The following is a 24,903-nucleotide window of genomic DNA, read 5'->3' as shown; positions in this document are numbered from 1 at the left end:
AGATCCCTGATTTTCTTTTGAGACTCACTAAGTTAAAACTGTTTTCAATATTTTCTTTTAAAGTTTCTGGATATAGTCTATTTAGGGTTAAACTTTAGAAAGAAGATGGTGACTGGTTATCTATTCCCATAACACTGATATTTTACCCAGGAAATTTTTCTCCTAACTGGAAACCAAATGACTTTCCTAGATAGGCAGTCAATATGCAATATGCATGACATTTATCATCTTCATTTTGCAGACCTTTTTGACTGGCATCAGTTATTACAATGTAGACCTTAAAATGCAATGAGTAAATGGGAGTGGTAAAGCAAACAGTCACATAATTCAATATTCAAAACAAAGTCAAGTAGATCCTCCTTTGAACAGAGTCTCTTTCATATAAAGCCAACTCTGTTTGACTTTAGAAGAAATACTTGAGACATGAAAGAACAGACCTGGGTAACGTCATGCATGTAAAAGAGTAGTTGGGCATCATAGAAAGAAACTTAGAAAAAGAGCAGAAGATCTGATACCTCTGTAGTACCTTAAACATTCATCAATTGCCCTATCTATCCTGTTGTGTTTTTTCATTTATATATTTTTTGTTAATGCATTAAAATAGTGGTATTTGTTCTTACATTCTCATATATACACACAGCATAATGATATAATCTGGTCAATTTAATTCCCCATTATCTCCCTTCCCTTCCCTCCTCCCTTCTCCTGAACTCTTTCTTTTACCTCTACTGGTCATATTGTGTTTTAATTGTCAGTTTCCATGTCTGACTCTCCCATAGACTGTGAGCTCCTTAAAACCTATTGCCTATTCACACTGGCGTGTGACATGGTAAAATGTTTGGTTTATTGAAAAGTCAACAAGTAGTTATTGGGTAGCTAATATACTCAAGAGATGCCATCCTCCCCCTCTCAAAAGAAAAAAAAGCAATTAAGTTCATTATTCTGAAATCCCCATATCTCATTGTTTCTCTTGCTTCACCCAACCTTCTCTGGTCTAATGCAACATGGCCCATGTGCTGGCCTGCTTCCCTTTGCCAAGGTGACTTAGTACTATTTTGGTTAGTCCCACAGAGAGAAAAGAGTTAAAGTGAAAAATTAGGAAACAGTGACTAGATATCAGTTTGACTTGCTAAAATGAAATAGTAAGTCACTTGAGCCTTTAGAATCTCTTCAATACTAAAGAGAATTAACAGGGTCTAATAGAATTAATACATCTGCCAGGTAGACCGAGTTTGGAATTTAGATCTTTAAAATTCTGGTTCATTATGCAAGTTTTTATACTTAGCAACCCAGAAACATTGGCAATATATGCATTAATCACTTAATTTGGTCTTCCTAAATACCACACCTACTCCTTACTGCAAATGTCCTCATGCAGCTAGCTGGTTGAAGAACAAGAAATGGCTCAGCAGCTGCCTATATCTTTGCACTACTGAAGCTACTAATTCCTAAAATAACTTCTATTTCTGAAGAGCCAGCCATGGTGACACCAAAGAGAAAATGATTTATAATCCACAACTACAAGTGGCACTGACCCATTATCTATTCTTAAACTGAGGGCTTTGGGGTTGGTTTCCATAATGTGATATAGTTCCTTGGTTGGAAAAGAGACTATTGCCCAGGATGATATTGAGATCATATGTTCTCATGCTGTCACTTGTTAGGAAGGTTTGCCTTTCTAAAGGCAATTTCCTTCCCAAGAAAGGAAGAAATGAAATGGATTAGATAGCATTTGGTCTTTCCTGAATCAGTTGTTAATATCTGAGTTGTTTCTCTTGGAAAAATTGCATTTCCTCTGTGCTCCATTTCATTTGGGAGAGCCTGGTTTGCAAACCAAATATTTTTTACATTTGCTTTTGTTATGCTTTCTCAAGTCAACATTTTTATAAGTATTTAATCATCAAGAATGAGAAGGTTAAGGAAAGGCATTTGACTTTATCTCCTTCATACCACCTCCAAAGTATCTATGCCTCCCAGGAACACACCTTCATCTTTCCTTCACCATGACCAATGCTCACTGACCCCTAAGAACAACCTGATCCCAGAGACGGTTTTATAACTTTTAATCAGGTGAAACAATAGAAAGAAGAAGCTGTACCTACCCTCCTCCCAGAATAAGCATATGCCGTTCTAATCCACCATTCCGATTTTATCATCCATTTGAAGTTGAGAAATAGAACTTGGCTGTTAACACTCACAGTATCTCAGGGTCACTTCTAAGCAGTGTCCTGGCAGAGAATTTCTAAGAACATAGTTAAACAACATTCCCTCAATAAATGGAATGTACTGAATACTAGTTATGTGCCAGACACTTGTAGCAAGAGGAATATCATAGACTGGCCTGGCTCCCAGGAAGCAAGGCCTGGAAACAGGCATTCCTGGTTATAACTAGCATTTAGTAATCTCCATGATCAATCAAAGATCAACTCTAGTGACCTAGTCCCTTCTCTAAGGTTACTGTCTTACGTAAAACCAACATAATCCCATATGGTTTCTTCATTTCCTTAATTCACAGAACGTCAATACTGGGGTTCAGAGCTCAAGCTACCTACTCTAAATTTTGAAGATGTTTTAAGAAATGATGAACATGCATACAATTGGCTTTCCAGCCTCAAGAAAGTAGGTATTGTGAGACTCACTGGAGCATCTGACAAGCGAGGAGAAGTAACAAAACTTGGGAAAAGGATTGGTTTCCTCTATCTCACATTTTATGGGTGAGTTACCAAATGGTTTGTATTCTGCCATCACAAATACAGTTTGATATATTTCCCAAAGGAAGTACTCATTTGGTAGAAGATACAGTAACATCCATGATGTCCTAAGCAAGAAGGAAGTCACATGGAAAGAGGAGTCTAAGAGTAGGATTTCTCGGAGAATGATTAGAATTTTTAAAAAGTCTAAAAGTTCAAAGACCTCAGGCAACAAAGGTGATGTGTTACTCATGATGCCATAACAAAATGCTACAGACTGGGTGAGTTAAACAGAAATTAATTTTTCTCACAGTTCTGCAGCTGAGAGTCCAAGATCAAGGTACTGGTAAACTTAGTTTATGGTGAAGCCTCTTTTTCTGGTTTTCAGCTGGTTCTCTTATTGTTTTTCCATGTGGCCTTTCCTCTGTGCACAGTATACTCCACTATTCTTTCCTCTTCTTATGTAGACAACCAATCTTTTTGGATTAGGATGCTACCCTTAAAACCTTATTTAACCTTAATTACCTTGTTTAAGGCCCTATCTCCAAATACATTGGTTGTTTGGGTTCCACAGATGAATCTGGAGGACACAATTCAATTCATAACAGGTAGGATGAAAGATTATAGTTCTCTAAGACTTTTTAGAAGTAATCAACTTCATAAATTTTAAAACTTATTAAAGTTTTACCTCTCAAGAGTTGGCACAAAATAAAGTTGGATCCTAGAGAATTTAAACCAGCCACCAGATGTTGTAAAAAGATAAAATTAATATCCAGAAAATTTAGCCTATGTGCTTTAGTATAACAGGAAATATAATAAATTTTAACTTTGGAACAAGAAACTGTTTTCATAAGAATTTTCTGCAAAGTAACATTAATTACCACTTATCTGAAAGTGGGTGGGGTAATAACTAAATTTCTAATGGCTAGGGTGAGCACCTCATGCGAGATGGATACAATTACTTTTGGACTAAGAGTACAGAGCATCGGAAGTGGGAGAGAGAGACCTTCAAAATCCAAAGGTTGCAAACTGGTAGCACACAAGCTATATTAAGATGTGTTTGGTTTGGCGTACATGATGTTGAAAGAAAATGAAATTAGTTGTCAACACTTAAAAACTAGAAGTCTTTAAATTTATATAGATCTGCCTTTTCCTGAAATATCAAATCTAGCAACAACTGAACCCACAAGCTAGCAAGCCAACAGTCTTCTGGACATGAGTAGAGGCTATAACTTGAAGACTTTTCCAAAGTCCACCCCATCCCAGGCCTGTAAGGGCCTTGCTAGCATTTGAATTTGCCACCCCAATCTAGAATAAGACATTGTTTAAGATAAACAAAGCATCAGAAAAATTTAATCAACTACCCTTAATAATTTAAGTAAGTTTGTTAATGGCAAAAGATTCCATCTACCATGTTTAGACTTGGACAACCTAGTCTCTACCTCCTTCCTAAGAGTTTGCTTATACCAATTGTATATTTGTATTCTATAAAATGTTTACATCCCCTCCATCTGCAAGAATTTGTGCTATCATAGAAATTACATTGCTAACAACAAACAAAAGAAATAGTAGAAAAATACTTTAAATCATTAAGAACTTCAAGTGTTTCTTGAATTCTTACAAGATCTCTGAAATAAATATTACCCTTCAGTTCACTAGTAAGGAATCTGGAGCCCAGAGAATTAATTTGTAACCCAGGTTCTCACAAGTAATAATAAAGGAATGAAGAAGTATAAATCTGGGTTTTCCTCTTCGTGTTTCTAATGTTAACATATGAAGAAAGTATATAGAAAATATGTATTTGGTCACTATAAAAAAAACACTTCAAAATAAATTTATTTCACTTAGTTTTCATTTGCTAATAACACTTTTGAATATATTCCAACATATTTCACAATTTCATAATAGGGAGTAAATTTAGGGGGGCTCTTTTTTGGAGTTCCCTAACTCCACCCAACCATCTGCCCATCTCACTAGGGGTCAGAATCTTATTCCTGATTTATGATTTGTCTTTGTTTTGTTTTGTTTCTACAGGTCCTGTAAAAGGACTGAATAACTTGGCCACTGAACTAATATTGTGAAATTTATTGGAATAAATACTAAAGGTCTGTTGTCAAAACAAATCAGACCTCCTGCTACTATTCCATTCCCTATATCCAGGACCTTCCCATCTAACTAACAATGTTGATCTACCCCATCTCACTCACCTTCCTCAGATGATCACATTTCTTCCCAGAATTTCTCAAACAATACACAAGCCAAGAAATGCCTTTCTTGTGACATGAACCCTAAATCCACCATGGATTACCAAAATATCTCTCTCTCTCTCTCTCTCTCTCTCTCTCTCTCTCTCTCTCTCTCTCTCTCTTTCTCTCTCTGTCTCTGTCTCTCTCTCTCTCTCTCTCTCTCTCCTCTTTTTCTCTTTCGCAATTTTTAATTCTCTACCTCAAGAACTTAGAAAACAGTTTTGTTGTGGTTGCTGTTGTTTCATTTGCTTATTTGTTTGCTGCTGTTGTTAAGAGAGTATTTTCTCCAAAGTCATCCCTCTTTTCTTGTCCTCTTTACAGTAATGTGGGAAAGTGATATTGAGGTTTGGGTAATATGAGATTTAAAAGAATATCAAGGAAAGCTAATGTCCCTTAGTAGTCTGAATTAACTAAAACAGTGAGTCTCAATCAGGACTGAATATTGGAATAGCCAGTTTTTATAATAGACACATCTGGGTCCTATCTCCAGATAGTTTTCTTTAACATGACTGATATTTGATCTAAGAAAATTTGATATGATTTAAAAACCCAGCAGATAAGCCAGGAGCAATGACATGTGCCTGTAATTCCAGATATTCAGGAGGCTGAGGCAAGAGGATCACAAGTTCAAGACTAGCCTGAGCAACTTAGTGAGACCCTGTCTCAAAGTAAAAAGGGGCTGGGGATGTAACTCAGAGGTAGAGTGCCCCTGGGTTCAATACCCAGTATTGAAAGAAAAAAAAAAAAAAAAGACACAAAAACAACTCATCAAGTGATTCTCATGTACAGATAAATTTGAAAACCTCTGATTTGAAAGGAAGGGATACTTCAAGTCAGGCCGGTCTCAATTGCAATAGAACTTGGGTGTTTTATGTTCTCTGAATTCTCACAACTCCATACTCTAAATAGTATGGATCAAGTTCTTCTTCTGTATTGGCTATGTCTGGACATGGCTTACCTTCAGAACAGAATTGACAACTGCCTTAAACAGGTCCCTGTCTTTCAGATATTTGTTTCTCTGTTGAAAATTGTCTTACTCTTGTTTGAAAAGCAACTGGCTGATGAGTGAGTGAATGGAATAAATAAATGAGAACAATAAATTATGGAGAAGAGGGACTATCAAAACTAAAAAAGGATCCGGGAAAGGAAAGTGAAAGCAAGTTGACCATAAACTTTGCTTTTCATGCAAATTTGTCTAGGAACTTTGTAAGGGTTCTTGCTTAGATGCCAAAAATAGTTGCTTGTTGTAGGTGCCAATTTTACATGCCTCCCTAGGGAAATGAATACCCATCTCACACTTTTCCATTCAAATAGCTACTAGTTTGGAGAATTTTAAATGCATGAGCTTAAAATGAGAAATGAGAATGGCTATTTTTAGTTCTTGGCTGTCATTTCAATTGTTAAGTGTTTGGAAGGAAAAAAATGAGATTTCAAAATTTTATGTAGTCTTCATGTATAGGAGGCAAGAAATCAATGTTTCATGAATAAATGCATTTCTAGATGTTTTTAAAGGACTGTAAAAAAGCAGATGAATGCAATAATTATTAGAGCATTTCATAATCATAAACTTATGTTCAACTAAATCAAAATGGTAATAGATTAAATAAAAAAAGCACACATCATTTTCCCCATCTGTGTTTTCTCAGATGCTTGTCATTATTTTGTCAGCACATCATCTAGGAAATGTTTTTTTCATGCAGCCATGTGAAATGCTCAGTAACCCTAATGCCTTGATGATGAAAGCTTTCCTGGAATAGACATATAAGGGCTAATAAATAAAATTCCACTTTCAATTTTGTTAAATATATGTAGATCAGGAAAGTAGTACTATATAAAACATTTACCTTCTTAGGAGAATTTAAACCTTTGGTTTGGAGTAACATAGTTTTTACAGCATGGAGCAAATATCCTCATCCCATTTCTTCTCCTCCCTACTAAAAAAAAGAAAAATTGATACCAATAACTTTCTGAAACCTTTTTGTGAAAGGTGATATTGGTAAAAAATATCTGAATTTTATGACATGATTTAACCCAAAAAGAAGTAGTCACCATAAGCTATCTTCTTTCTGGATACTGATATCTTCAATGACGCCATCAAGAATATTTTCAAGTATGCATCCTACAAAATGAATTCCCCTCCCCCTCCCCCAAAAAACACTACAATTGCTGTCAAATAGATTTTTTTTTTTTTTTTTTTTTTAGTACTGTGTGTTAGGGATTTTGTTCTAAATAAGACCCTAGTCTGGAAATGGTGGTATAATACAGATCATGTCTTTAGAACTAACTCAGTGCCCGACAGTTATCTCTCAGGAAATTTTAGTGAAAAGGGAGTGTATATATGCTAAGATACTAAAGACTTCCATCAGGGCAAAAACAATAAAAATTATTTCTTAACGTTGTTGATCTAAGTCCTCAGTACAAAAATTAACCTTATCAGCAACTCGAAATGACTCTTCTTCATCAGAAAGTCAAACGGAAGAAAATCACCTTCCAACCTTAGCTAGAAAACTGTTTCCTTCCAGAATTGAACTCAAAATTTCAGGTTTCCTTTTTTTCTGAGAATGTTTTATTTGCTGGTGCAAGCAAATTGCATTGTTAAGACATTGTTAATACATGTAGCACAGGGTTTGAGTGATAAGAATAATCGAGTGAAAATGAAAACATTCCTTCTGAAATGTTAACTTTAAGAATCAAATAAAGAAGGCAAGAGACAGTAACAAAAGGAGGTAAAAGAAAGTAAACACAAATCTTGGTGGCTATCAAATTTTATCTTGTGGAACATTGCACAGAAACTGGACAACTGCTGAATAACATTACTTATAAGACCACAAGCTGTCGTAGAAAAATATAAATAAATACTTTGGAATACTTCTTTCCAAAAGTTTAGGAAAGAATTGAGGACTGAACAACCCACAGCATCTGTATTGCATTACTACCCAGAAAGTTGTCGGCAGAACCAACAGGGAAACAAGTTTAATCGTGGCTTCTCTGAAAGCTATTTGTAGGTGAGAAATTGACCTAAGTACTTCATGTAATTTCCCAGATCTCTCTGATTCTCCTCCACTGAGGACTCGTTTCACTCCTTCTGCAGAAGTGTTTTTATACCTGTCATGCCCTTTGAGGTCCTTGGATGAAAGTTTGCTGGGAAACATGACCACTGCTGCCCAGTTTTGCATCTGCATGAGTGCCTTGAGCATCCTTCATCAGATGAATAAAATAAAGTCAAGCAAAAATGTTTCTAGTGGGCTGTTTGTCAGCTACCACAGCCAGACCAGTTAAGAATTAACAATATTGAGATGGTCTCTGGGGAGTACAAAGATATAGGCTTTCCAGCATCTACTGGATTTCTGCAAGCTTTTCTGAAAGGCATCTGAAAGCCAGCCCAGCAGCATTTCACACATTAGGCTGAATTAGAGATCGAGGATGTCTGAGAGAAAAAGATTCTTAGTCCTTGGCATCTGGCCCTTAGAAATCACTCCTGCCATTAGCACTGCCTCCAAATCAACTTTGAAATAGCTTCTTGCTTGTTATACATGTTATGGGAAATGCTTGTGAAATGTGGGGATGGAACCAGAGGGAAAAAACCAAGTTTACCCATTTTGTTGAAATTTCTAGCCAAAAATATTGCTTGAGAAAACCACACAGCCCTTCTTGAATAAAAATGGCCTGTGGGTTATGAAAAAAGCAACCTAGAAGCAATTCGGACTTGGGAAGAAAACAAAGACGACTTGTCTGAGTTCTGAATTTGGTTGTAGTCCTATCCTGCTTTGTGAAAAATTCATTCTAGGATATCTTAATGAGTTATTTTAAATAAAGTACTGACAATACTGACTACAGTGTTTGAGTAGGAGGGAAATCTTTAAAATGTGCATTCTAGTAAGTATTAGGGTTTCTTATAGCCATCATGAACACCAGCTTATGTTATCAGCCAAGAACCAAGCCCTGGGGTTCCCTTCATGGTATTAAGTTTCACAGTAATTAATGCAGCTGCCAGCAAAACCACTTAAGTATGAGGTCATCTCATGAATGGAAGGAAAAATAATTTCTGTCTCATACTCCTCTGGGAATCACTTATGGAAGTTTTTGAGACAACTGTTATGGTTTAGATGTGAGGTGTCCTCCTAAAGCTCATGTGTGAGACAATGCAAGAGATTTAGAGGTGAAATAATTGGGTTATGAAAGCCTTAGCCTAATTAGTGCAAAAATCTAATGATAGGAATTAACTGGGTGACAATTGTAGGCAGATAGGGTGTGTCTGGAGGAGGCAGGTCATTGGGGGACATGCCTTTGGGGTATATATTGTGTCCATGGTGAGGGGAGACTCTCTGCTTCTTGATACAATGTCCCAAGATGCTTTTCTGTGCCACACACTTCCACCATGATACTCTGCCTCATCTTAGACTCCAAGGAATGGGGTTGGCCATCTAGAGACTAAGACCTCTGAAACTGTGAGCCACAAAATAAACTTTCCTCCTCTAATTGTTCTTGGCAGGTCTTTTGGTCACAGCAGTGGGAAAAGTTGACTAAAACAATAACCTATTGAGGCAGCTCTTCTCCAAAAGTCCTTTCTGACTCCCATTATCTCCCTGCTTATATTTTGTGCAGCCAGGACAGGCCACTGTCTTTGGAATGGGTAAAATGATTTTCCATTAAGCACCTTTTATGTACTAAGTATTGAGCTCAGCTCTTTACAGTCATTATCTTGAATCTTCAATTCCTTTAAGAATCATTATTTCCCTTTTACCATGAGGCAGAAGAATCAGGCAAATCTGATTATAATCCTAAGGTTACATGACTCAACAGGCTGAAGTCTTTCCTTTGTACCATGCTACCTTGGTGGTTTTCATTATCTAATATTTTCCTCATAGTTTCTAATGTCATAATAATTTTTGACTGTCAAATGTGACTTTGACTCATATTTATAGCTCAGATGTAAAGAAATAATTACACAGAATTATATTGAAAATTTGCAAACTATGTCACAATGACAGAAGTAGATTATTCATTTCCCTCCATTCTTTGCAGTTCAAATGATAGCCAACTATTTATGCAAAGGAAAAATGACAATGGTTACAGATAAATTATCACAAGGAAAAGCATTTATTTTCATCCTTTCACATATAAATCAAAACTAGTATCCAACTCTTATTCTGATGAAATAAAGTAAGCATAATTTGACATCCCCAATACACACATGCAAAACTATTAAAAATATGCCTAATGTGGAATTCTCATAAATTATTCATTTTCTAAAATGTACTGAATTCTTAGTTTTTCATAATGAAAGACTTTGGGGGCTTCTCTTGGAGCAAATTATAAGCTTTTTCTGTATGCTTTTAGAGATGGTTGACATCTCTCTCTTATTACCTGTCTTTATTAACACATTTTTAAAAAGCACCTTTTATGCAATTTTGTTTTTTCCACCTTTATTGAGACATGATAGACAAAAATTGTGTATAATTAGGATATATTACATGATGTTTTGATAACTATATATACTATGAAATGATACATATCCATCACTTCACATAGCTACCTTGTTGTGTGTGTGCCTACATTATCCTCTTAGCAAATATCAAGTATATATTATTATTAACTATATTTCAAGAATATTAACTATAGTCACCATGTTGTGATGAGGTCTTAAATTTTCATAAGAGAAAGTTTGTGATTTTTCACCAATATCTTCTTTTTTCTTCCACCTCTAATTCATGGTAATCACCATTTTATTCTCTATTACTATGAATTCTCATGGCAAAATAAAATATAGTATAGAGAAAATCACACAGACAAATTATAGTTTAATTATTATAGGACAAACACTCTTAAACACCACCCAGATCAAGAAATGAACATTGCCAACCATCCCAAAACCCATTCATGTGTCCCCACCAAAAACAAGCTTCATTTCTCTTCAAATATAATGACTGTCCAGAATTTTGTGGTATTTCACTCTTTCCTGTCCTGATTTAGAGTACTATCATCCACACGTGCATCTCTCAGCACTACTGTTTAGTTTCTCTACTCTGTAATTTTTTATATTTTTTTCTCCCTTATAATTAGTTTAAGAAAGTATGTTTACTGCTCAGCAAAAATCCTGTGTCAATGAATCTATTAAATTATTTTGATTAAAGCTTATTCTCTTGAAAATTTCTCAGAAATTCCCTGAATTCTTATATGTTGACTGCAGTTTCAGGTCTTTCTTTATATTTGAAAGTGAACTTGGCTAAGTATAGAACTCTTGGCTCACAGCATCTTATGTCAGTATGGTTTATTGGTTATCTAATTTTCTTCTCCTTTTGAGTAATTTGATATCTTTACCTGGATGATGAATAAATTCTTTTTTCTTTAAAGCTGTGTTTATTTTACAGACTGTCGTTTTGATTGCTCTTGGGCAATTTATTTAGGGAGGATATGTGCAGTTTCAATTGTCTTTTTAATTTCAAGAAATTTTTGTTGAATTGTAGTTTCAGTATTTGTTCTCTTTTTAGTGATTGTTCTTTTATTTTTCAGGACTCAGGATTATGCATAGATTAAATCTTCTTTGCCTGTCTTCTTGTTACTTTTTTCTCATATCCATTTTATCTCTTTTTTGTTTTGGATATTTAAAATTTTTCTCCTTTTTATCCCCTGGTTTAAAAAGGCATTGGTACCAGCATCCTAGTCCAGGGACCTAGAATTTTGGAGGTCCCAGTAGCCAAAATTTGGCCACCTACCACCTTGAGAAATCAACTGGACAGACAAAAGGGGTGGTAAAGAAAGAAAAGAATTTACTTAGTGTGGCCACACTGGGAAGAAACAGGAAGACCAGGGTTCTAATCCCTGTCTTTGGAGGATTGACAAAAGCTTTGGGATTTCACCGGGAAATAACAAAAGCAGACAGCAAGAAATATTCATAGTCAAGTCATCTTGGTCACACTATAGTCTGGCTGATCATTATCTTAGGTCTGATTTCTGTGAGGTCCTGATTTCATCAGGGAAATCATTATTGCTTGAGTGAGGTTCCTATAATGAAATGAGTGCTTCCACTCTGTGTTAGTCAGTTTTTCATCCTTGTGACCAATTACCCCTTCAAAACAACTTTGAGGAGAAACCATTCATTTTGGCTCACAGTTTCAGAAGTTCAAATCATGGTGGACTAACTCCTTAGCTCTGGGCCCAAGGTGAGACAGAGCATCATGAAGAAAGGGTGGGATGGAGGAAAGATGTTCCACTCATAACTGTCCAGGAAGGAGAGAGGGGCTGCTGAGAAAGGGCTGCAGGGAAGAACAACTCTACCAGGGCATGTCCACAGTGACCCACTTCCTCCAGCCATGCCCTACCTGCCTATGGTTAGCACACAGTCAATCCATTCATCCTAGGATGGACTGATTAGATTACAACTCTCACAATCCAATCATTTTCCTCCAAACATTCCTGCATTAACCCAGGAATTTGGGGGGGGGGGGGACACCTCATATCCAAACCATAACATGCTTAGGAGAGGGAGGGCAGCCTTGTTTCCCATCACAGGGTGGAAGCCTGAAGGGATTACTATTCCCAAAATTTGAGCTAAGCTGGGAAAGACTCAGAAAGAGAACAGGTTAGAGATGCAAAAATGGAATTAGTTAGGACAACATCTGGGTCCTCCATCAGCCTTACCTATTATGCTTATTTGATCATGAATTCTTTTCTTGTTTAGTCTTTCTTTGTTTAATGATTGTTATCCTTCTTGATTTTATCATCCTAATTTTAAGTTTCTGATTCTGATGTATGCTATTCTTCATATTCTATAACATTTTATTAAGGACTTTTGAATTCATTAAAAGTAGTAATAAGTAGAGGATAGAAATTGGAAAACTATAATATTTTTCATCTTTTGAGGTATATGTCCATCTAGCCAATATGTGGTCAGTAGGTATGTTATTTTGTTACTTGTTCTGCTTTATTCATAAAATATTTTTTTTAATTTTAAGCCTTAATTATATTCAGTTGCTAATTTTACATAAAATTAGTTTTGTTTTCTTTTCTTTTTTACCTTTAAAGGAAGATATGATCCAGAAACCTTTTAAGCTCTTTTTCAAAACTATAGCTGATAACTTTCTAGACCTCCTGAATTCCTCTCCTTCATGCTTATCTTGCCACCCTCAGATTGCTCTAGTGAACTCACTAGTGTACATCTGTGAGTTACTTGGGAATGTTTTAGATATATCATGTACCCCAATGCATCCTTCTGTTTCTTCCTACACAGTTGCTGATCTCACTTAGGTCTTGTGACTTTGGAAGGTTTGTCTGTATCCACTTTTGGGGGGGGGCTTATAGAAGTATCTTCCACCTAATTTTCATTTAGATATTGTTCATGAGTTTTTAATTTTTCACTCTAAATATTCTGCAGAGGGAATTCAGAGAGATGTAAAAAGCATATCATTCACATCGCCCCCAGAATCCTCCTTCTTTATATTAAATCTTTATTTCATGGAGATTTCAACATTTATATAATGGATTGACTAAGAGCAACCATAGATCTCAGAAAGGTTATTTTTGTGTTTGTAGCTTTTATTTGGTGATACTCTCAGCCCCAAATGGTGTAAAACCTTTATTTTTCAGAAATGAATCAATTTAAATTATTATCTGTAATATAAGTGGAACTGGGAACTTTTTAAAACACAACTCTAGAAATTTTGTCATGTACTGGTTATAAGAACAACTACAATAAAACAAAAAAATCTAAAATCCTCCCCTAGAATGAAGAATATAGCAATGATTAATGTAAAAATTATTTGTGGCTTAAATATATTCAAAATGTATATCATTGACTAAGATTATAGTAAATAATCAGTAAAATAATGTAATTTACTCTTCTAGCATACATGTCTTCAATCAACATATTTTGGCAATGGGTTAAATGCTACCAGATAAAGAACATGTTTGAACCCAGTTCCCTAAAGTAATGAGATGTTTTGTAAGATTTTACAGAACAATAAAGGAAGCAGAAATTTGAACAGAAGCCAAGAATAGCCATGGAGAAAACCCTGCCTACACACTATTGGACTTCTCTCACTTGCTCTCAGAGGCAGTGTTTTCTCTCTCTCCACTGGGTCTTTCCAATTTCTATATCTCTTTACCTAGGTAAATCTACTCCATCTTCAGATTTCCAGTCATTCTTTATTTCTACACTCACATAACACTTGGTACTTTAACAGGGAAGACAAATTACAAAAGTGTGTCTTTCAAGTAATTTCTGGACAGTGCAATTACTGTGTCTATTCTATTTATTTCTGGATCCCCAGTTTCTAGCCCATTATAGGTATGTAATAAATGATAATGGAAAAATAGATACCTGGAGTTCTGGTGAGTGATTGACTGTATCTAAATAATTCATATGTGAATATTACTACAATATGCAATATAATATTCCTTTCCACATTTAGTTTTAAAATGCTTTTTTAAACTTTAGCTAGAGAATCATTATCCATTTTGAACTTTAAAAATAAAAATAGCATAGAGGCATTTTGTTCTGGATCCAATGGAGTAGGTAACAATGCCCAAAATAAAGAATCTTGCATAATCTGATAAGAGTTTGCAGTAGGTTCATTGGAGTTGTAGTTACTGGTAATAATAAATTCAGGTTTGCACACATACAGCATCTTTTCATATAAAATTTACTACCAAAAAATATTACAGATTAATCCAGCATGATTTTCCAAGTGCAAACCATAACCAAAAGACTGTAAAATCTATCATCAAAGATATAAAGAACAAATCCAGTAAAAATAATATTAAAATGTTCTATAAGCACTAAAGAATTCAAATTTGTCACAAAACACTGTTGATATCATGCATATCTATGACCAGACATCTGTGTTTGGATAAATCTAGTGATTAGCATTCAAGCCAAACCAATAACATATTCTCTAAAAATCAACAAAGTATAAAATATTTTAATAGAATTCTTAAAATAAATGTTATCTATTCAAAGTCAAAAGGGAATATTCTAATGAAATGTTGTGAATGACATGAACACTTAGGCATCTTTAGTGAAAGCAGGAATACTTGCAGATAAAAGATGCAGTTACCACATTAACACAAGTCTATTTCACTGGATTACAATGTTATATGGAGTTATCTCTTTGGTTTTAAAACCAGTCTAACCATGGAAATTCTCATTCATCTTCTTGGGTTCTTGTTTTACTTAAAAAAAAAAAAAAATAGAAAATGCTTGGAGGGCTGGGGTCGTGGCTCAGTTATAGAGCACTTGCCTGGCATGTGTGAGGCACTAGGTTTAATTCTCGGCACCACACATAAATAAATAAATTAAATAAATAAATAAAGGTCCATTGACAACTAAAATATATTTTTTAAAAAATAAAATTCTGGTAAGTGATATTGGCCAAATTATATTATTACACTGTGTGCATGTACAAACATGTAACAACAAATCTCATCATTATGTATAACTATAATCCACCAATAAAAAAAAAACGGAAAAAAAGAACATTAGAACTGTCTCTAATGAGAAGTATGTATACATATGCCCTCATCTTATTAAGACCCCACAAGTGGGCTATAAAATAATTTCTAAACAGATCAATATATCACATGTGTTTACTTTGTATTTCTTCTGAATTTTCTTGGAGATTTGGGATGGATAAGTAAAAACTTTAGAGCCACGGACAATCAGCATCAGCCTGCTCGTCATGATTAATTTCTACAAGCATATAGAAAAGAAGATTAGATGACATTTTTAGGGGTTTTCCAGACTTATGCTATAACCATTAGAATGTTTTATGGTTGGAATTGCTGAGCTCCTCTCCTAAGATGTATCAGATTGTGTAAGCACAGACTTTTGGTCTGCACATCCCATACCATGCCTAAGACACTCTAAGGCTGGAAAATACTTATCATCCCCTAACTGTTATCTAAAGAGGCCAGGGGAGTTCTCATGAAGCCAAGTCTCAAGTCTCATCCCTGTAGAAGCCAATTAAAGTCAAACCAAGAAAATATTTGTTCTCTGCCTGAAGTCTGCACCTTGAATCTCAGCCAGCTCTTGGCTATAGCAAAACATGGTCGTTTACCCTTAATCATAGGGAAAACCATGAAAAAAGAATGTAGGTGGATTAATCTAAAACCATCATTACTTTTGAAAAGAAAGTCTGAAGAGTCATTTCCTGCTGACATTGTCAACAGCATTGTCTTCCTAGTCAAAAGATATCATACATTACAATTTGATGAAATTATTTTTTGGTCTCCTTAAATCCTTTGCTACGTGTTGGCAATTCTAAAAATGCCAATATTGACAATAGTCTGGAGCTGTATTTTTATATGGGCTATAGAATTACAAGAACCTCATAGAGAACATGTATTTCTTGGCTACACTCACTGCAATATAATGGATTGCCTGACTCCTACTTAAAATGAGTTGACTGGCTATATATTCTCCTCTTTCCCTCTCATTCAGCCTCATTACAGTTTATAGCCACATGTGGATGGCCATTTGACCTTTTGTGAAAGGTATACTGAGTTTTCAATTCTAATTTTAAATGAGTAAAACAGAACAAAAGAGGTGGTTTCATTCTCAGACCCAGATAACAGGGAAGAAGCCCTACTTTCGCTCATTAAGAAAGAGTTCCATATGTGGGAGGACATTTTAGGTTGTGTCCCTGTAGGAAGAAGGAGGAAGGTGTCAACTTGACTGTTTTATCTCTTCCCACCCTCCCGTGGCCAACACTAACCTACCCTTACCCTTTACCCTAGGAGAATGGAGGCTCAGAAAAGTCACCCTCTGCCCCTTCTTATGCTCATTCTGTCACTATTTATTGGTTCCTTGTTTGAGCATAGGCACTAGATTAGGTAATGGGAAGAGAACAAAACTTGGTTTTGCATTCAGTGAACATAAAATCCAGAAGACAAAGCAGAATTATGTTATACATCAAAATGGGATCAGATTGAGAATTCTTTTAAAGTTGTAATTATTGTTACAAAGCACTGAACAACTTCAGTTCCAATAAATGAGTCAAATAGATATACTTTGGGGGTCCTGAGGAGTGCAAGTAAAGGTTCAATAATCAGGAAACAGAAAAGGAGGGAAGGTCCTAAAGACCGTCTCTTATGAAACAAAACGTAGACCTTCTCTATTTGGTACAGCAGCTCTTTGAAGGATATAATTATTCCACTCTACAAATACATATATTGAAATTCAGAAATTATAAATTGTCCAAGATTATATAACTGGTGAGATACAAATTCAGGACTCTAAGCTTAAGTTTTGAGTCCAGTTTAAGCTTAAAAACTGAAACTCTAGAATCCAGACTCTGAAGGAGTTGGCACTTAAGCTTGGCCTTGACTAGTGAGTCTAGGTAGATGGGAAAATAAGAAACAAGAGAAAAGTTTAAGGCAAGCAATGTAATGAGATCAATAGGATCAGAAGAGATAACTCAAGTATGGCAATAGTTGGCAAGCTTAGAACTTGCATTGGATGCTTGAATTCTAAGTCAGCAGTTCTAAAGTCTTCTCTTGGGTACAAGAAAAGACAGAGTGAACATGCAGTGTTAAGGAGGTTTGCCACATTGTAGGATGTACTGTTTGGTGGAATACTAGGCAGGGGACCTGCCCTAGTGACATGCAGAGGGCAACTCAAGCACCAAGACCAAGAGGCTCATGTGTCCATCTGTGAATGAAGGATCTTTTAAAGCACCAATAAAAAGCCATTTAAATTAGGGGACTCAAACTGCCCCCCTGTAACTCTGCAAAAAAAATAGAAACAGATTTCTCCAATCTGATGGTGTATTTTTACAGAGTGAATCTCAGTAAAAGGAACCACTCTCTATCTGGTTCCTCAAGCTGAAAACCTGGGCATCCTTCTGGACATCCTACATCCAATTTGTAAGAGAACCCTGTTAATTCTACATTTGAAATTCAAACCTGGCCATTCTTTTTTTTTTTTTTATTGTAAACAAATGGGATACATATTGTTTCTCTGTTTGTACATGGAGTCAAGGCATACCATTTGTGTAATCATAAATTTACATAGGATAATGTTGTTTGATTCATTCTGTTATTTTTTCCTTCCCCCCGACCCTTCCATCCCTCTTTTCCCTCTATACAGTCCTTCCTCCCTCCATTCTTGTCACCCTCCTTAACCCTAACCCTAAACCTAACCCTAACCCTAACGCTAACCCCTCCCATCCCCCATTATGTGTCATCATCCGCTTATCACCGAGATCATTCATCCTTTGGTTTTTTGAGATTGGCTTATTTCACTTAGCATGATATTCTCCAGTTTCATACATTTGCCTGCAAATGCCATAATTTTATCATTCTTTATGGCGGAGTAATATTCCATTGTATATATATACCACAGTTTCTTTATCCATTCATCAACTGAAGGGCATCTAGTTTGGTTCCACAATCTGGCTATGATGAATTGAGCAGCAATGAACATTGATGTGGCTGTATCTCCGTAGTATGCTGATTTTAAGTCCTTTGGGTATAGGCCAAGGAGTGGGATAGCTGGGTCAAATGGTGGTTCCATTCCAAGCTTTCTGAGGAATCTCCACACTGCTTTCCAGAGTGGCTGCACTAATTTGCAGCCCCACCAGCAATGTATGAGTGTACATTTTTCCCCACATCCTCGCCAACACCTATTATTGCTTGTGTTCTTGATAATCGCCATTCTAATTGGGGTGAGACGGAATCTTAGGGTGGTTTTGATTTGCATTTCTCTTATTACTAGAGATGTTGAACATTTTTTCATATATCTGTTGATTGCTTGTACATCTTCTTCTGTGAAGTGTCTGTTCATTTCCTTAGTCCATTTGTTGATTAAAGATTATTTGTATTCTTGGTGTAGAGTTTTTTGAGTTCTTTATATATTCTGGAAATTAGCGCTCTATCTGAAGTATGAGTGGCAAAGATATTCTCCCACTCTGTAGGCTCTCTCTTCACATTACTGAGAGTTTCCTTTGCTGAGAGAAAGCTTTTTAGTTTGAATCTATCCCAGTTGTTGATTCTTGCTGTTATTTCTTGTGCTATGGGAGTCCTGTTAAGGAAGTCTGATCCTAAGCCAACAAGTTGAAGATTTGGACCTACTTTTTCTTCTATAAGATGAGGGGTCTCTGGTCTGATTCCGAGGTCCTTGATCCATTTTGAGTTGATTTTTGTGCAGGGTGAAAGATAGGGGTTTAATTTCATTTTGTTGCATATGGTTTTCCAGTTTTCCCAGCACCATTTGTTGAAGAGGCTATCTTTTCTCCATTGCATATTTTTGGTCCCTTTGTCTAGTATGAGAAAATTGTATTTATTTGGGTTTGTGTCCATGTCCTCTATTCTGTACCATTGATCTACCTGTCTATTTTGGTGCCAATACCATGCCGTTTTTGTTACTATTGCTTTGTAGTAGAATTGAAGATCTGGTATTGTGATACCCCCTGCTTTGCTCTTTCAGCTGAGGATTGCTTTAGCTATTTGGGTTTCTTATTCTTCCAGATGAATTTCATAATTGCTTGCTCTATTTCTGTAAGGTACCTCATTCGGATTTTAATTGGAATTGCATTAATCTGTATAGCACTTTAGGTAGTATGGCCATTTTGACAATATTAATTCTGCCTATCCAAGAACATGGGAGATCTTTCCATCTTCTAAGGTTTTCTTTAATTTCTTTCTTTAGTGTTCAGTAGTTCTCATTGTAGAGGTCTTTCACCTCTTTTGTTAGATTGATTCCCAAGTATTTTATTTTTTTCGAGGCTATTGTGAATGGGGTAGTTTTCCTAACTTCTCTTTCTGAAGATTCATCACTTATGTATAAGAATGTGTTGGATTTATGAGCATTGATCTTGTAACCTGCTACTTTACTGAATTCACTTATGAGATCTAAAAGTTTTCTGGTGGAATTTCCAGGTTCCTCTAAATATATAATCATGTCATCAGCGAAGAGGGATAGTTTGAGTTCTTCTTTTCCTATTCGTATCCCTTTAATTTCTTTGGTTTGTCTAATTGCTCTGGCTAGAGTCTCAAGGACGATGTTGAATAGAAGTGGTGAAAGAGGGCATCCCTGCCTTGTTCCAGTTTTTAGAGGGAATGCTTTCATTTTTTCACCATTTAGAATGATATTGGCCATGGGCTTACGTAGATGGCCTTTACAATAAACCCGTCCATTCTTTCTTATGATGGCTGCTACTCCTAGTCTTGGTCACCATCATCTCTCTCTTTTTTTTTTTTTTTTTTTTTTTTTGGTACCTTTTCTCCAGTACCATCTACTTCCCACTCAGCAACTGAAACATTAAAAAAAAAAAAAAAAAAAAAAAAAAAAACTACTCAGTATACTTTTCATAATGGAAAACCTCCGGTGGCTTCCATCACAAATCCTCAGCCGAATCCTCCAGCTCATCAGGATCTGGCTTTCCCCTGCGCATTTCCCTCTCCTAATCCTCTGGCAGCTCTGTGGCAGCCTCATTCACCCTGCTCTCCCACAGACAGGCCAGTCACACTCCAAACTAGGCTCCTTTTCACTTCGGTGTCCTCCACCTAACATACAGCTCCCAGAATTTCTCGTTTCTCCTTCTCTTCATTCATTTGGTTTTCAACATAAAAGATGTCAATTATTTGCAGTGTACTTACCAAAGCATCATCTCTGTTCTCCCCTACACCCACATCTCTGTACCTTGGTTTACTCTCATTATAGCACTTATCTCTAAAATTTTGTAATTATATATTTGTCTTTTTCCTTCCTCGAGTTGTCTCTTTCTTTTTTTTTTTTCTTTTTTTTTTCCTTTTGTAGTACTGGGGACTGAACCCAGGAGTGCTCTCACACTGGGCTACATCCCCAACCCTTTTTATTTTTTTTTTATTCTGAGAGAGGGTCTTACCAAGTTACCCATGCTGACCTTGAACTTGTGACCATCCTGTCTCAGTTTCTGGGATTACAGATGTGCATCCCTGCACTCAGCTGCCTTGTGATATTGCTAATACTGAATCCATGCCTGGAATAGCATGACTATTACATATATTTATCCAAAAATGATTTGATGAACATTAAGATAAGTTAATAAGTAGACATTGTACAGAAATAAAATGGCATATATAAGTAGCAACTATTTTAAAGCTCACTTTTTCAAAACTGTACTTTGAAATGCAGTTCCCTTCTTATTAACCATTGTTTCAATCTTTGAAGAGAAATATCTTGCAAAGTTTGCATAATGATTTATTTTCTTGCCACAGAATTACAAGTAACCCTTGGTTCTTTATTTATTCTTTTTTTTAACTTTTAAGACAAAGCATTTTTTGTTGTAATTTGTGACTATTCTGTGTCATTTAGTACATTCATAATTTTATACAAATATTACCTCAATTTAGTTTTAACACATGTTTATCAATAATGTTATATTTTAAAGAACTTACTGTTCAGTTTGGAGAGGTAGGAAGCCAGATGATTACATTACAAATGATAAATAGATGGCATCAAGTGTTTATCTAATCATCCTTATAGAAGATATTGTACAGGGTAACCAAATAGTAGATTAAGGAAAAGCAGATCTTTTTAAAAGTAATCCACCTGATAAATAAAAATAAATTATCAGTTTGTTACTTCACTATTTGGAACCCTGGATGAATTAGTGAATCTAGCCATTGAGCATAAACATGTACAAACATCACAAAAAGGCATGCAGGCATTACAACTTTTACAAATCACACACACATACACACACACAAACACACTGGTAACCCACAGTTCCACCAAAGAGAGAGAATGGAGTCTGTGAAGACTCTACATCCAGCTGCCAATTCTCCAAGAATACAGAAGACAGGGGAACCTCCCAACAGCACCATGGGTGTGCAGTCAGCAAAGTTCAGACAGGGACACTCTATAGGTCAAACTCCCTGTTTTCTTCAAACAGTAAACTAGAAGAACAGTTTGGAATAAATTGGAAGGAAAAGTTGTAGATTAAGAGATTCAAAACATATATCTGTTGTTTTCTGAACAAAACTAAGCAGTGCTGCACATTTGACTGATAAAACGCTAAGGAATTGTAAAGAAATCACAATAGAAGTCACAGCTATGGTTACTTTGGAGAAGAGAGAAGGGAGTGTAATTGGGACAGGGTGTATTTAGGAGCTTGGTGCTGCGACAGCTGAATATCCACTTGCTCAAGAATGAAGTTGAACTCAGCTTCATATCATATTACAAAAAATTAACTCAAAATGGATCCATGACAGAAATATAAAATTTAAGATCATAAAAATCTTAGAGGAAAATCTCCATGACATCAAATTAGGCAATGAATTCACAGATACAACACCAAAACATGAGCAACAACAAAAGTAGAAAAATTTGGTTTATCAATATTAAAAACTTTGTGGCATTAGAGGACATTAGTAGGGAAATGAAAAATTGCCTACAGAAGAGATGAAAATATTCACAAATCATGTTTGATAAGAATCCAATATCCAGGCTATATAAAGAACACTTACAACTAAATAAAAAGTTCAATTTAAAAATAGGCAAAGAACTTGGCATGGTTGCACACACTTGTAATCCCAGATGCTCAGGAGGCTGAGACTGAGGCAGGAGGATCACAAGTCTGAGGCCATCCTGGGCAAGTTGGTAAGACTCTGTTTTAAAATAAAAAGTAAAAAGGACTGGGCATGTAGCTCAGTGTTACAATCCCCAGTGGAATCAATCCCCAGTACCAAGATAATTGCAAAAGACTAGAATGAACAAGTCTACAAATAATTCTATAAATGGCCAAAAAGTACATGAAAAGATACTCAACATGCTTATTCATTAAGAAATAAATGAAAAGCACAATCAATAAGATAAAATTTCACACCCATTAGAAAAGTTATAATAAATATTTTTCTTTTGGTACTGGAGATTGAATCCAGCAGTGCTTACCACTGAGCCACAGTCCTTTTCACTTACTTTTAATTTTGAGGCTGGGTTTCACTAAGTGACTAAGGATCTCACTAAGTGGCTGAGGCTGACTTCAAACTTGTCATCCTTCTGCCTCAGCCTCCCAAGTTGCTGGGATTTCAGAATTTCAGGTGGGCACCGCTATGTCTGACAATAATTTTTTTTTAAAAAGGAAATTAAAAGTATAGGTAAAGTTGTAGAAATAATGAGACTCTTACACATTGCTGGTTGGAATATGAAAAATGATATGGAATGCTATGAAGAACAATTCGGCAGTTCCTCAAACTGCCGAATTATGATATGATCTCACAATTCTACTCTTATGTACATATCCAAAAATTGAAAACTCAAATAATTATTTGTGTACACATGTTTTGTGCTGTATCAGCACTATTTAAAATAACCAGAAAGTAGAAACAGCCTAAATGTCCATCAATGAGTGAATGGATAAACAAATTGTGGTTATCTGTACAACACAATATTGTCATAAAAAAATGATATACTAATACATGCTACAATTTGAGAAAACTGGAAAATATTATGCTAAGTGAAAAAAGTCAGACACATCACATACTGTATAATTCTGTATAAATTAAATATTCAAAATAGGTATAGAGAGAAAAAGCAGATTAACAGCTGCCAAGGACCTGAGGAAGAACAGAATAGTAAGAAACTTATTAGTGAATAAGAGGTTTTAGTTAAGAATGATAGAAATAATTTTTAATTTTTTAAAAATTTTTACAAACTGTATTTTGATTCATTGTACACAAATGGGGTACATCATTTCATTTCTATGATTGTGCACAATGTAGATTCATACCATTCGTGTAATCATACATGTACATAGGGTGATGTTGTCTGTCTCATTTCACCATTGTCATATCTCCCCTCCTCCCTCTCATTTCCCTCTGCATAATCTAAAGTTCCTCCATTTTTAAACTACAATATATAGAGACTGTGGATGCAGCTCAGTGGTGAAACACTCATGGAGCACACTTGAGACCCTGGGCTCAATCCCAAGTATGCTTTCACCAAAAGCCAAACAAAACAACCAGATATATAGTGGTGACGGTTTCCACTTGTGAATGTACTGAATCCCACTGAATTGTTCACTTTCAAAAGGTTCATTCTGTTATACACATTGAGATATTAAAAAAAAATAAAAAAAAACTGATGACCTACAATCCCACATACACTTCATTATGAACTCTATAAGATAGACTAGGGTGAAGATATAGTTTTGTTGAGGGAAGAAATGAGGAGATGTTAATTATGTCACTTTAAACATAGAAATGTCACACTACCTTTCTGGTTCATAGTCATTATGTTAACTATTTCATAAAACCAAGTTACCATTCCCCCCCACCACACACACATACATCTAATTCATTCTAACACATTCACTCTAGCTTAGTGACAATCTGCTTAAACATGTGTTTCTTGTATTTTACAGACATACTTGGCAAGTGCAAGACAAAATTGATGCAAACAATGTGGCTTACACAACCGGGAAGCTAAGCTTTCACACTGACTATCCAGCCCTCCACCATCCACCTGGGGTAAGGTGAGCTTCAACATACTTTCCACAAAGCAGGCCAAAGACCAAATCCTCCTATAGTTTGAGTCTGTAAGATTATATGTTTCACCAGCTAATTTGTCATATGTAAATCTTCTTTCTCCAAACATATTCCAAACTCACAAAATTTCTGTGCCTGATTTCTGAATAGCCTCACATTCCTAAGGGATAGGGTATTTTCATGCATCTTTTTAAAAATATTTATTTGTTCTTCCTGGAAATAATTATTGGCACGTTTTGCTTTGCCAAGATAGATTTTAAGACAGCAGTACATCCTGGCGTCTTTTAGTACATATATCCCTCCTAAGATAGTTAAAAAAGAAAACGAAATCAGGGAACACCACATGGGGTTCTCCCACAAGGTAACATGACAGTCATTTTTATCAGCTATTGCTACGTGAAAACTCACTCCCTAACTTAATGACTGTAAAGAATATCCATGTACTTAGCCCATGTTCTTGCTATTCAGGGGGTGTTCTCCTGGGAAGTTCTTGTTTGCTAATT

General features: G+C 35.7%; 1 protein-coding gene across 5 annotated transcripts in view; it reads left to right on the top strand.

Moving 5' to 3' along the window:
* Window positions 1-24,903, top strand: part of Bbox1 (gamma-butyrobetaine hydroxylase 1) — a 75,167-nt gene that overhangs the window by 29,713 nt on the left and 20,551 nt on the right. For all 5 annotated transcript variants that reach the window (XM_047519361.1, XM_047519365.1, XM_047519362.1 and 2 more), the window contains 2 exons: window positions 2,516-2,714; window positions 24,277-24,382. In XM_047519361.1, the coding sequence (XP_047375317.1) occupies window positions 2,516-2,714; window positions 24,277-24,382 (305 nt within the window). The remainder of the gene's footprint in view (window positions 1-2,515; window positions 2,715-24,276; window positions 24,383-24,903) is intronic.

This window comes from Sciurus carolinensis, chromosome 11 (genome assembly GCF_902686445.1).
Source record: "Sciurus carolinensis chromosome 11, mSciCar1.2, whole genome shotgun sequence".
NCBI classification, from domain to species: Eukaryota; Metazoa; Chordata; class Mammalia; order Rodentia; family Sciuridae; genus Sciurus; species Sciurus carolinensis.
Note: the sequence above shows the minus strand (reverse complement) of the source record. Positions and strands in the feature narration are given on the sequence as shown.